Source organism: Gadus morhua, chromosome 22 (genome assembly GCF_902167405.1).
Source record: "Gadus morhua chromosome 22, gadMor3.0, whole genome shotgun sequence".
In the NCBI taxonomy this organism is placed as follows: Eukaryota; Metazoa; Chordata; class Actinopteri; order Gadiformes; family Gadidae; genus Gadus; species Gadus morhua.
Genome location: NC_044069.1, coordinates 19,879,484 through 19,893,138, shown reverse-complemented (window position 1 = coordinate 19,893,138; position 13,655 = coordinate 19,879,484). Strand labels below are relative to the sequence as shown.

At 45.4% G+C, this 13,655-nt stretch overlaps 1 protein-coding gene across 3 annotated transcripts in view; it reads right to left on the bottom strand.

Moving 5' to 3' along the window:
- The window catches only part of trappc9 (trafficking protein particle complex subunit 9), a 143,398-nt gene that overhangs the window by 88,011 nt on the left and 41,732 nt on the right, over positions 1-13,655 (bottom strand). For all 3 annotated transcript variants that reach the window (XM_030346841.1, XM_030346843.1, XM_030346842.1), the window contains 2 exons: positions 9,125-9,277; positions 1,440-1,555 (listed from right to left, as the gene is read on the bottom strand). In XM_030346841.1, the coding sequence (XP_030202701.1) occupies positions 1,440-1,555; positions 9,125-9,277 (269 nt within the window). The remainder of the gene's footprint in view (positions 1-1,439; positions 1,556-9,124; positions 9,278-13,655) is intronic.

Below are 13,655 nucleotides of genomic sequence, written 5' to 3'. Positions count from 1 at the left end.
AGTCAGACTGTTTTTAGCATTGGTAAAGTATGGTTCCTAAATGTATTTAATAAAAATGTCTAGGAGTCATTCGTAAACAATTCAGATTCAGTTATCAATTATTAATAAGATAATGATGAATGGTTTTATGAGATCATTCATAAAGCACAAGTTGATGAGGTGAACGTTTTAAAACTGATAAAAATGCTTTATCCACAAAGATGCGATTCTTGACGTTTAATGTTGCTATTAACCATTAGGTATCTTGTACTAGCTAAACTGAAGGGAGGAGTACGTATGCTTTACTACTTATTATCTATTAATTACTTGATACTATTGCAATGGTACTTGAGCTACAGCTTTTAAATGTAATAATTGCTTAATGGGGCATAGATAGTCCACACTTTGGATGAGCTCACACAAAAGACTAGTGGATGCTTTCTAACTACCTGAATTGATCCAGCCTTTCCATGTAATTTACAAATGCCTACTAAAGCAAAGATAGTCCTCACATTAGATTTAAGCTCTAACAAAAGACCTCATTCATGCTTTCCAACCACCTGAGCAAATAATGAATTGCAGCAATATTTGTCTGTTTATAAAGCATAATTAACACATTGTAAATAGTTTTTATATTAATGAGGAATTCACTATTTACTTCTTCTTTATTATAACTATGTATGCTTTACTAAAGATGCTCAACTACTTTTCTAGTGATTAATTTTGATCTACTAATACTTTAAAGTTGCAATCATTCAAAAATCCTACCAAATAAATTTTTCCATTTGGGGAAAGCTGTGTAGGAACATCTTTTAACCAAAGGCCACTTAACTAAACCAAACTTCTTTGTCATGGCTTTACCATTACTGCAACTTGTACTTGTACCTGCTAGTAATATGACATATGGCCCTGTCTTTCCAAGACCATAAATTGATGCATTAGACACAAATCTTCGCCAAACCTCATAATATGTAAAGCTGAAAACATTTGTATGCAAAACTGCCTAACACTACGCTATAACTAAGTTAACTATCTAGCAATGGGATTAGCATGGGACACCCACACCCACCCACCCACCCGCCCACCCACCCACCCACCCACCCACCCACCCACCCACCCACCCACCCACCCACCCACCCACCCACCCACCCACCCACCCACCCACCCACCCACCCACACACACACACACACACACACACACACACACACACACACACAAAACCTAAAAGGAATACGTCTGTCGATAATGAAAACAAAACAAATAGACTTGCACATGCTCAAAATTAAACAATCTGAAAATAAAAACAAGAGCTCCAGAGCATAGAAGAGGAAGTAGCAGAAAATGAACCTCCTTTAAGGTCAAACACATATATGGTAGAGTGAAATCAACCTAACGGGGCCTTGTAAGAGGCGAGTGTGTACCAGGACGGCTTGCCTCCAGGGTAAGGGTTCGTCTTTACCTTGATGTGACTGTACTCCGTCTTGCCGCCCTCTGTACCACCGGACTTCTCTGCGCGGGGTTTCAGGACGTGACGCAGCGGGCTGGAGATGGGCAGTCCGGTCACGCTGATCCCGTCTGGAAGCACATTAGGACAACACCATGTTGTCATCGTAGAACAAGCACAGACGCACGTAGGCCGCACACAGAGAAGCCTCCAATTAGCCTGTGCATAAACACAGACGACGGGTAGAATCGAAATGTTCCGGGCGTTGTCGGAGAAGGACATCCAAGTGGAAAACATCACCAAGAAAAGGACAAAACAAAGTTTTAAAATGTGGCGTTTTAAATCCACATTTTAAACTAAATGCTGAATTCATTATGAAATACATTTTTCTTGAGCCTCCTCATACAAGGATAACGATGCAATCCAATGCCTGACATCATATGGTAAACAAATGAAGACATGTGTGTGTCTGTGGATGCAGCCAGCGGAACAGAGGCACCAGGGCCTTGAATCCATAAGCCACACATTCAAGCATTGAAAGCTCTGTCTCCTCTGGGCATGGAAGGTGGGTATTTTTCATTGTTTTTGTTGTTTTGTTTTCGATGCAGCATAACCAGAAAATATCCTATTTCTTGAACGGCAGAAACATGAAAGGGGTAGGATTAGGTGACTCCGATTTTGCCTTTAATGCAACATAACAGGCAACCTGCCAATCTCCTGACCAATTCACAAATGCATATTAGCCTGGAACCTCTCAGTTCTTTTTTTGAATTCAAAGGGGGCGTTATCAACGACTGCAGCCCAAACTGCCCTCCGGATGCAATCGGATAGACCTACACCCAATAAGAGCAACAAAACTAGTGACACATCAGCAGCAGCCATCTTGGCTAAAATGCCTCCAGGGCGCCCCTCTGTCCCTTGGTTGTGTTTGGCCCGACCCGGTGCAGGGCTGCGGGAAACCAGTCTGACCCTTCAGACAGATTTCAAGCAGACCTGCACCGGGGGTGCCAGAGGGTTGAGGGGCGCCAGACGCATATGCCAGAGCTCATAAAACATGAGCTAGCAGATCTGTCTGGTATCCAGGCCAGGTGATTTTTGAGCTGGTATCATTGCATTTTACAAAGTTATTTCTTCATCAGGGCAATTCATAATGAATAATGTTGATTCAAATCCACTTGTTGAATCCGATTCATTTTGGGGTTTTCTGGGCTCCCAAAACAGTAACAGTTGGAAGCGAAGATTAAATACAACACTTAAAGTAGCTTCACCATTGTCTGACTACCAAGGAATACCAATCCGGCTTTCCAAAGGGCTAGCCTGTTGGACATCCCTCCCCAGTATATTTTATATGTTTACATCAGTATTTATTTAGTTTAAGTGGTGGTCAGGCTGGATTACTCATTGAGGGATGAACCAGCTTGTGAAGAAATCAATGAAGCAGAGGCTGTTGTCAATGTTTCACGTACGCAGCTTTCATTTAGCCTTATTGTGTCTCCCTCTCTGCCTCCCTCAGAATGTCAACATCCCAATTAAGGCTGATGGATAGACCCGTTAAGTCTTGCAGAGATAAAATAAAAAGGGGGTCAGCCACTTAAATAGCTTGCATTAGGGATGTGCTCATCCATGGCACAGACGATTCAAGCAGCCTCCACTGGACTCACGGTTTGGGTAAGACTTCAGGCCTGGAGCCATTTCAGAACCACGCTTTGAAACGTTGACCAAGGACGGGGTAATCAAGCCACCGGCACAGCAGCAGAAACCTCTGTTGACACGCTGTTCATTGCAACAATAGTCAATCCCTTATGGGCTTAAATTGGCTGTGCTTCCTGATTGATAGTGGTCTTCGACCTCCCAAAGTTCACCCACACTACGTTACTCCTTTGCACCATGCACTGGCTCCCATTGGCTGCCCGACTCCGCCTCAGTCGACGGTTCTAGCCCCCAGTGCTGCCAACATCTCATTCTCCGCCTTCCTACATCGGGCACATGCTCAAACCGTACACACAAGCCCATCCACCACGTGCCATGACGGCCAGGCGGCTTGCTACTCCCTCAGTATTTGGGAACCGTAGCAGCCGCTCAACAAATTCTCAATTGTTGGTTGTCCTGGCTCCACAATGGTGGAACGAGCTCACCGCTGACCTCAGGACAGCTGACACCCGTCTGTCACTGAGGGATGAGAACTCATCTGTTTCCGACTGCATCTTGGCTCATACAAAAATTACAACAACAAAAAAAGGCTCCTTCTCTTGTTTCTATATTGCATAAAATTAAAAGCAGGTGCTATGCTTATGCGATGAATAATGTACACTAACGATTCTGGCACTTTTGGGGGAAGTTGATTTGGACAAAAGTGTCAGCTAAATAAATGTCAAGTGATGATAATGACGTTAGGTGTCAGTGATGTCACTGGCATTGACTTAATGAAATAATCTGCGTGCCATCAGAAGAGTACCGTGTGTTTGTGGTTCAACACCGCGTTGCCTTTCAACACCAACCTGTGCGGCCTGTGAAACGCAGAGACTGCGAATCCACTGTCACGTTTGATGTACAGAACAAGAAGCTGTGCTGGCTCTAATTCCCTGGACCGACGGGCATATAGATCAGTGTGAGTGAATGTGTTTGAAACCTCAGTCGGGCAGGGGCAGAGCCGGAGAGGATGAAGAGCATCATTGGGCTCTTATCTGTTGGGGGCGAGTGGCCCAGCCATGAAGAGCTCCCACACGCCCACTCACGCATGCGCACGCACGCACGCACACACACACGGGGGGGGGGGCTCTTCTTGACAGCAACAATCCTATGATTGTGAACAGTACACTCTGCCATCATTCAGTGTAATAGTATTCATAGGGAAAACAATACCTGGAGGAGAGATGCTAGGATGAGATGGGATGAGAAGAACTTGGGTTGAGAATTTGGACAACTACTGGTCACCACCATGAGGTGCAGGGTGTGGGGAAATACAGTGGCGTTTAACATGCCTTACAACGTTGACACAACATTACTTTACATATGTGAAGTGATGTGGTAGCCAAGTTGATTGAAAAGAAAATACATTTTCAATCCACACTTTGAGTGTTAAGAGGCCAGCGTGGGGGGGGGGGGGGGGCATATAAAGGACAAAAAAAATAAATAAATCCCAGCCAACCACGGGTAAAAATAATCCCGCAGGCAACAGAGTGCATCTCGAAACTATTAGCTCTGGAAATTTTAATTAGCTAATAAAAGGTAGCGGCACTCGGTATCTCGCTGCGCACAGGACTCTGGCCTCGCGACGCAGCCCCACAATGGGGCTTCAGTCCAATAAGCCCACCCGCATACAAACACCTTATTAATGGTTTGGTACCATGGGGTTAAAGCCCCAGATAGCATCACAATGAGTTGAAGCAGCTCTGGGTTGCGGGCAAGTCCTGCCACTCTTTTTTCCTTCAGGGAAAGGGGGGCTGGAGGGGGGCTGGGGAGGGGGGCTAGTGGTTGGCTGGGCATAGGTCTTATCTGCTTAATTCAGGGCCCCCTGATTACGGTGGTGCTAATTAGAATATTGCACCGCTTAGATGACCCGGTGAGTTGCGGTGTCACGGACCACCGCAAGATATGCAGTCCTCCTGTTTGTTTACTTCCACACACACACACACGCACACACACACACACACACACACACAAAAGTAAACAGGCAGCTCCATGCGGACGCACACAGACTTTCCACAAAGCTGTTCATATTGATCCCTCATTAATATTTACCAAGACCCAGTGTCAGGCTTTGTGCAGTACAATCGTTTGAGTGAGGCGAGTCGAGAGAGAGGGGGGACGGACGGACGCAGAGGAAGAGCAAGGAGGATTCACACAACACACAGGAACACTCAAAGGAAAGAGAGAGAGAGATAGAGAGGAGGGAAGAGCACAGTAACACAGGAAGCAAGGCTTGGCCATATATATACATATATTTTTCTTTTTTTTCATGGTTCTGAATTAAAAAGAGGAACTGCACCCAATTTGATGGAAAGGCGCGAGAATGGGGGCGAATGTGTTTAGCATGAAAAGGGCCATCAGGGTGAAAACGAGGAAATTCTCGCACACAAACATCACACGTCCCCAAGCATATGGAAGGGGCTTGTGTGTCCTCACACATCCTACTCTACCATACAGAGGCTAGGTTTAAACACAGATGCACACCAGTGTTTCCCCCAAAAATGTTTCCAGCCGAACTACGTGAAGTGCACTATGTTGATGCTGATGTTTGCGTGTGGCGCACACTGTTGATGTGTGCGTGTTGATGTGTGGGTGTAGCGCACATCGCGTGCGCACAGAGAGGTTTTAGTCTGCACGGGGCAAGATGTGTGCACACACACTTTGCTGGTGTGTGCGTGCAGTGCGCATTCTTGATGTGCGCGTGCACGGGGCAGATGTGTGCGAGCACAGGAATTATATAACAACAGATCATAGGAACACAGAGCATGTGAGAGCACGGTGTACGCAAACCCTATCTTATTAGTATAAATGCTTCATTAATGAACCGCCGTCTGAGGTTTAAAATGCAATTGTTTCTGGTTCACACAATCAAATATGTAGGCTAGTAGCCATTCATGAGATAACGAGACCTACAGTAGCTGCGTATTTTAGATAGCTCCTTTTACACATAGTTCTTGGTAAATTACTAGGATAGCCTTTCAGGCACCGCAAGATATTTCACTATTCAGGCATTCAGCTACGTTCTGTAAAACTCTCGTCTTGCGTCACACATGGCATAGCAATGCCGGAATATGGGCCAAGAGACAGTCTTGCAGACAGTGGGAACTGGGAAGGCAAAACTTTTGGACTGTTGGCTTCCCGTTAAAACATCTTACGTCCTGTTACGCTACGACGGATGGCATCTTTTGCGTGCCACTCCCGGCAATGCCGGGACAATAATGACTATGAAACAATTGAGAAGGATTCAGTAACTGTCACTTATGATGTATCTGCTTTTAAATAAAACAAATAGCATTTGCCCAAGTATAAAGGAAAAACGAATTATATATACACAAACAGTTATACAGGTGCTGGTCAAATTATTAGAATATCATGAAAAAGTTGATTTATTTCAGTAATTATATTCAGAACGTGAAACTTACATATTATATCAATTCATTACACACAGAGTGATATATTTGAAATGTTTATTTCTTTTAATTTGGATGATTAGTACTGACAATTACTGAAAATCCCAAATTCAGTATCTCAGAAAATTAGAATATTAGTTACGACTAGTACAAAAAATGATTTTTTAGAAATGTGGGCCAACTGAAAAGTATGAACATGGAAAGTTTCAGCATGTATGGCAATCAATACTTAGTTGCAGCTCCTTTTGCCTGAATTGCTGCAGCAATACGGCGTGGCATGGAGTCGACCAGTCTGTTGCACTCCTCAGGTGTTATGAGAGCCCAGGTTGCTTTAATAGTGGCCTTCAGCTCTTCAGCATTGTTGGGTCTGGCATCTCGCATCTTCCGCTTCACAATACCCAATAGGTTTTCTATGGGGTTAAGGTCAGGTGAGTTTGCAGGCCAATCAAGAAGAGGGATACCATGGTCCTTAAACCAGGTACTGGTAGATTTGGCACTGTGTGCAGGTGCCAAGTCATGTTGGAAAATGAAATCGTCACCTCCATAAAGTTGGTCCGCGGCAGGCAGCATAAAGTGTTCTAAAACTTCCTGGTAGACTGCTGCATTGACCCTGGACCTCAGGAAACACAGTGGACCAACAGCAGCAGATGACATGGAAACCCAGACCATTACTGACTGTGGAAATTTTACACTGGACTTCAGGCAACGTGGATTCTGTGCCTCTCCTGTCTTCCTCCAGACTCTGGGACCTTGATTTCCAAAGGAGATACAAAATTTACTTTCATCTGAAAACATAACTTTGGACCACTCAGCAGCAGTCCAGTCCTTTTTGTCTTGAGCCCAGGCGAGACGCTTTTGACGTTGTCTCTTATTCAAGAGTGGCTTTACACGAGGAATGCGACAGCTGAAGCCCATATCTTGCATACGTCGGTGTGTGGTGCTTCTTGAAGCACTGACTCCAGCTACAGTCCACTCTTTGTGGATCTCCCCCACATTTTTGAATCGGTTTTGTTTGACAATCCACTCCAGGGCGCGTTTATCCCTCTTGCTTGTACACTCTTTTCTACCACATCTTTTTCTTCCCTTCGCCTCTCTATTAATGTGCTTGGACACAGAGCTCTGGGAACATCCAACCTCTTTGGCAATGACCTTTTGTGTCTTGCCCTCCTTCTTTAAAGTATCAATGGTCATCTTTTGGACAGTTGTCAAGTCAGCAGTCTTCCCCATGATTGTGTGTCATACAGAATCAAAACGAGAGACCATTTAAAGGCTTTTCCAGGTGTTTTGAGTTAGTTAGCTATTTAGAGTGTGGCACCAGGTGTCTTCAATATCTGACCTTTTCACCATATTCTAATTTTCTGAGATGTTGAATTTAGGGTTTTCATTGGTTGTCAGCTATAATCATCTTCTTTTTGGCAAAAAACACTTATAATGTATCAGTCTGTTTGGAATGAATGTATACATTCTACAGGTTTGACTTTCTAAATGGAATTAATGAAATAAATCAACTTTTTCATGATATTCTAATAATATGACCAGCACCTGTATATTCAGTATATTTATATATAAATCGGCATGACTGATTGCAGCGGCGCGTAGTCAAGCGGCGCTGGCCACGGCTGGATGCATATAGGGGACACACATATACTACATGCATTCCTCTTTACTTACACATACTACTATATATGTATGTAAATAATTCAGGACCGCAACATCCAATGAACTGTGAATAGGCTGATCCCGATTCCTTCCCTCCGTACACTACAAACATCAGTCTAAGTATAACTCGGCGTGATGATTATCCCAAATGCCCGGTGAAAAATGTTTGCTGCAGTTCTTTATTGACTCCATCAATGCGGCCGATGAAGATAGGCAGTAAAACGGGCTTTCAGAGTGTCTCACTGACTAACAGCGCCAGCATTGAAACGGTCCACATTCAACCTTAAAATGAGCAAGACGGAAACAAATTGCGCTTAATAAAACAACAGTGGTGTCATAGGAATGAATGTCATTTTCCCAGGCGCACTGACATTGAAATGTTGTGTGACTGAAAAGTAAGCTAAGCTGCGTGTTCACCGCAGAGGAGAGGGGGGCGGGGAGGGGGGTGGGGCATGCAGTTTGAACACAGGACGGATAGCATCGGATCTAACGATGATGGATGAAGGATGTGCAACACATGGTTAACAATGTGTCTGGTGGAGTGTGTATGTGACAGAGTGTGTATGTGTGTCTGGTGAGTGTGTGTCTGTGACAGAGAGTGTGTATGTGTGTCTGGTGAGTGTGTGTCAGTGACAGAGAGAGTGTGTATGTGTGTCTGGTGAGTGTGTGTCTGTGACAGAGAGTGTATGTGTGTGGTGAGTGTGTGTCTGTGTCACAGCTTATGCGCGGGCATGTGTGTGTGTGCGCGCGCGTGTGCGTGCGTGTATATGTCTGTATGTGTGTGTTTAAGTGAAAGAGCTTATGCCCTTGTGTGTGTGTGTGTCTGTGTATGTGCGCTTGTGCGTGTAAGTGACACAGCTTATGCGCGTGCCGGTGAGCGTCCCTGTGTGTGCGTGTGCGCGTGCTGGGTACGTTTCCACGTGACCCCGCCCCCCGGCTCACCGTCGTTGAGCTCCTGCAGCAGGCTCTCCTGGCCGGAGAAGTCCAGCTTGACCCGCACGCCCACCGCCACCGCCACCGATTGGCCGGGCTTCAGGGGCAGCTGAGAGCCCGCCTCCGCCAGGTCCCAGCTCAGAAACTCCCCGTACATCTTATCTGCAAACACAACAGCAACACACAAGGAATGAACCAAACACACATGAGGAGGGAGACGACACCAGAGCAGCAGACGGGTCCCCCATCAAAGCGGGCGTTGGGATGGAGCGGGGGAGTCGAGGGAGGGACAGAGGGAGGTAATGGAGCATCACAGGCGTACACACTCAGGGGAGGGCTGCCTTCATCTCACGACGAGAGAACATTACATGATGCACGCCTTCCTCAAAGAAGGGCGGCAGCACAAGCACTGGCACACATCGCGGACGACAGGTGTGTTGGTCGGAACACACCTGGTGAGGAGGGAGGGGGGGTAGGGGGTGGGGTGGTGGTGAGGAGGGAGGGGGGGTGGTGGTGAGGAGGGGGTGGTAGTGAGAAGGGAGGGGGGAAAGAGGGGCTGTGGAGGAGGGGGGGGGGGGCAGGAGGAGGAGGAAGGGGGGAGAAGGAGGGGGGGGCAGGAGGGGGGGGCAGGAGGGGGGGTGGTGTTGAGGAGGGGGGGGGGGGGGAGGGGGTGAGGAGGAGGGAGGGGGCGGAGCAGGAGCCGTGGCGTAGCACAGCTGCTCGCACATCCCAGATGTTAATATGACGCCTTTAACGCCGCTTCTACCGCAATCAGCCCCCTGGGCCGGTGCAAATTGCGAAAGCTAACCTGTTGATAGGTCACCCACCAAGAAGTGTTGTTGTGGTGCTTTTTTCCTCCTCTTTTCAGTCCATTTATTTTCCCTCTATGCTGAAGAATTGAAGTGTAAATTACACCCTCAATCCCGACCACCTGAGTCTCATGACTCAGCTGCATCCAGGCCGAGCCGGGGGAACATCAAATGAATGATACATCAACTGCATCAACCTGCCCCGCTGCCTACGCAGGTGTGGGGGGGGGGGGGGGGGGGGGGGGGGGGTATGCCGGCCCAATGGTTTTCCTTATGGGGTTGATATCATGCTTTTCCGAATTTTCCCTTTGCCCTTTATTTGACGCATGTAAACATGTTCTCTTCTCCTAATCTAGAAAAATCGGAGCCATGTATTTGCGTGAAACAGCACGTTTGCGTACAAACTTCATTTTGCGTGCTGACCAATCACAGCAGACTTTGCAACTCGGGAGGCGGGCCTTAAAGCCACACGCTACAAAACAGAACGTTTTTGAAAGACGCTGAAATTGGTTTTGCAGATATGAACAGTATGAGAATCATAAGGGGTATTTCTAACATACAGACATGTAGCCCTATTCTAATAATACTCCCAAATGCAATACTTAACCCAAAAAAAGCATGATATGGGATCTTTAATGTATCAGCCCCATGATGAGAATACAAAGATAAAGAGAGAGACCAACACTGGCATTTACTAAAGACTACTAAAGACTACTAAAGACAAAAACATGACTCTAAACATGTATAAATGATGGCGTTCTATAGATTGAATAAAACGAGGGTAGGGGCGCAGGCGGGCACTGACCGCAGAGGGGGAGGGAAAGCAAAGGCCCTTGGCGAACAGGTGTAGGAGAAATGTGACAATTACAGCTGTGGTGGCTCGCATACAACTCCTTTCTGGTTGTAGTGATTTTGTATGGTGGGCATTTAACATGGATATGTGTGTCCTCGAATAAAGCCTCATAAAAAACCCCACCTGAGTAACACCGGCGTGTAGAGAGCCAGCCACCTCGTAATAGCTACACAAACAGCACAAATTCCCCCCAAATGGATCAAAGATTAAAAATTCAGCAAGCTTGCCAATTCCATTTTAAGCCTCAGTCACAAACTAATTAGGGCCGTGAGCGGAGCCAATTGACACAATCAATACAGTGGGCTCCGATTGGCTCTCATTGTTTGCCTCCACCCAACACACGTGCATTAGGGAATTCCGCTTTCTGCACCACACACTTAGGTTCACAGAAAAGAACACAACACAACCACACAACACAACGGCGACAACATCAAAAGTCAACTCTTGGACACAGGCCAAGGGAAATCACCCTGACGCATTGCTGTCACTTGTACGCCGCTAATCTAGGTGGACTAAATCCTTTTGCTTGTAGCCAGAGTTGTGTATTTTGGTTGACATTCTTCATAATATCTCTTTGGCGTTAACTCTGAGAAGATCCCCTGTCTGAGACTGAGCAAGACATCACTGAGGCAGTTATAAATAATTCATAAGAAAAACATCTACTAATCCAAGCATATTGCTCCTATATATATACATATACACACATGTATAAACACACGTCATTTTCTGGATTTCACAAAACACCACCTGTCATCATTGTGAGAACCATGTGATCGGGAGCTGTTTTGGACCAAAGGGATACAATTTCTTCAATAGAAGCAACCTAAACCATTAGCATTGAAAAGCCCCGATAACACAGAACCCTGAAATCGTATGATAATCACGAGTCAAAATGTTCAGCCACATTGTTGTTAATAGTGTAATTGCCAGTCGAGAAAGCAATCAATCCAAATATTACCAGTCATCTGAGTAACACTGTCGATTCTGGCTACATCCACTGCCCCCTGTTGACCACTGTGGGAAAGTGCAATGTTCCTCTGCTACCAAACCGAAAAAGAGAGAGTGCGCACACGCACATATCCCCTTTTTTGAAGACAGTTGTCATACAGAAATATCATTGTTTGCTTTGGCACAGACGCCCTCCTATTACCGCCCTTCATCTTTTATTCATCCTCTTCCCAGACAGAGAGAAGACCGAGGGCAGGCAGGGAGCCATGGCAGACACACACTAGCATGGAGGAAAGGCCAGAGGAGTCCGTTTTATGTCCTGGAGGCAGGTAAGGGCAACGGGTCAGCGTAATTAAGGAGTAAGGCCCCATGATGGTGAACACACCCAGATGGTATGAAGCGGGCCATATCCTCATGGAAATTGGGGCATTCGGTTTTTCTGTCACATTTTTCCACGATAAAAGAGGATCAGAGGGACTGGAGGTGTTGTAGAGGTGTATAGATATATATCTATATGTCTACATACACACACACACACACACACACACACACACACGCACACACACACACACGTGCATCTCTATCAATTATTATTAATTATTATTATTGTGGAAAAAAAATATAAATCTATAATTCCATTTAAAATGTGAAACTCATATTATATCAATTGAACACACCCAAAGTGAGATATTTCAAGCCTTTATTGGAATTAATCTTGATGATTATGGCTTACAGCTCAAAAATTCAGTATCTCAGAAAATGTGAATATTGTGAAAAAGTTCCATATTGTAGACTCAATGTGTCACTCTCTAATCCGCTAATCACCTCTACTGGGTAAGGTTTCCTGAGCCCTTCAATGGTCCTTCAGTCTGGTTCAGCAGGCTTCACCATCATGGGAAGACTGCCGACTTGACACTGAAGACCCTCATTGACACCCTCCACAAGTAGCCTAGGCATCAAAAGGTCATCGCTAAAGAAGCTGGCTGTTCACAGAGAACTCTATACAAGCATATTTATAGAAAGTTGGAAGGAGAAAGTTTGGTAGAAAAAGGTGCACAAGCAACAGGGATAACCGCTGCTCTGAGAGGATTGTCAAGCAAAGGCCATTCAAAATGTGTGGACAAGGTGTGGACTGAGGCATGTATGTATGTGGTCTTGTCAAGAGGAAGATGAGAGACAAGAGACCAAACAATGCAGACCATCTGAAGGCCGTTATCGAAGCAACCTTAACAGAGGCAGGGCCAAAGGCCGATCGACTCCATGCCACTCTGCATTGATGCGGTCATTCATGAAAGGAGCCCCAACCAAGGGCTGTGTGCATATACAAGAACATACTTTTCAGAAGGACGAAAATATTATTTTACTGGTCTTAGGTAATATTCTAAATTTCCGAGGCACTGAATTTCGGGGTTTCATGAGCTGTAAGCCATAATCATCACGATTAAATCAAATAAAGGCTTGAAATATTCATTTTGGTGGAATGCATCCAAATAATGTACCAGTGCAACAATAACATCCTGCCCAGTCCTCCTATGGAGCTCCTAAGATATAGAATAATGTAAGCTACTAAAGTACTAAATTGATCCGTGAGGGGGAATTCAACATCAGTGGTCAAAGTGCAGAGCAGTTTGCAGTGAAAAGTAACCATGCAAAGAAATGTTGGCTACCAAATGAAAATGCACCTTAGGGAATAATAAGGAATAATAGAAAAACATATACAAATGTACTAAATTAGCTAAGAATATAACTATTCATTTAACAATTCATTCATCGAGTCATGGTAGTAACACTGAAACAGGAGGTCAGATAAATATACAAGTATGTTAACAACAAGCACACCCGTGCTGTGTAGCTCTTTGGAAGTTAAAATGCATGACCTTGTGTGAGCTGTCACCCTTTCGCCCCGGCACTGAGGTATATTCTGCGGGAC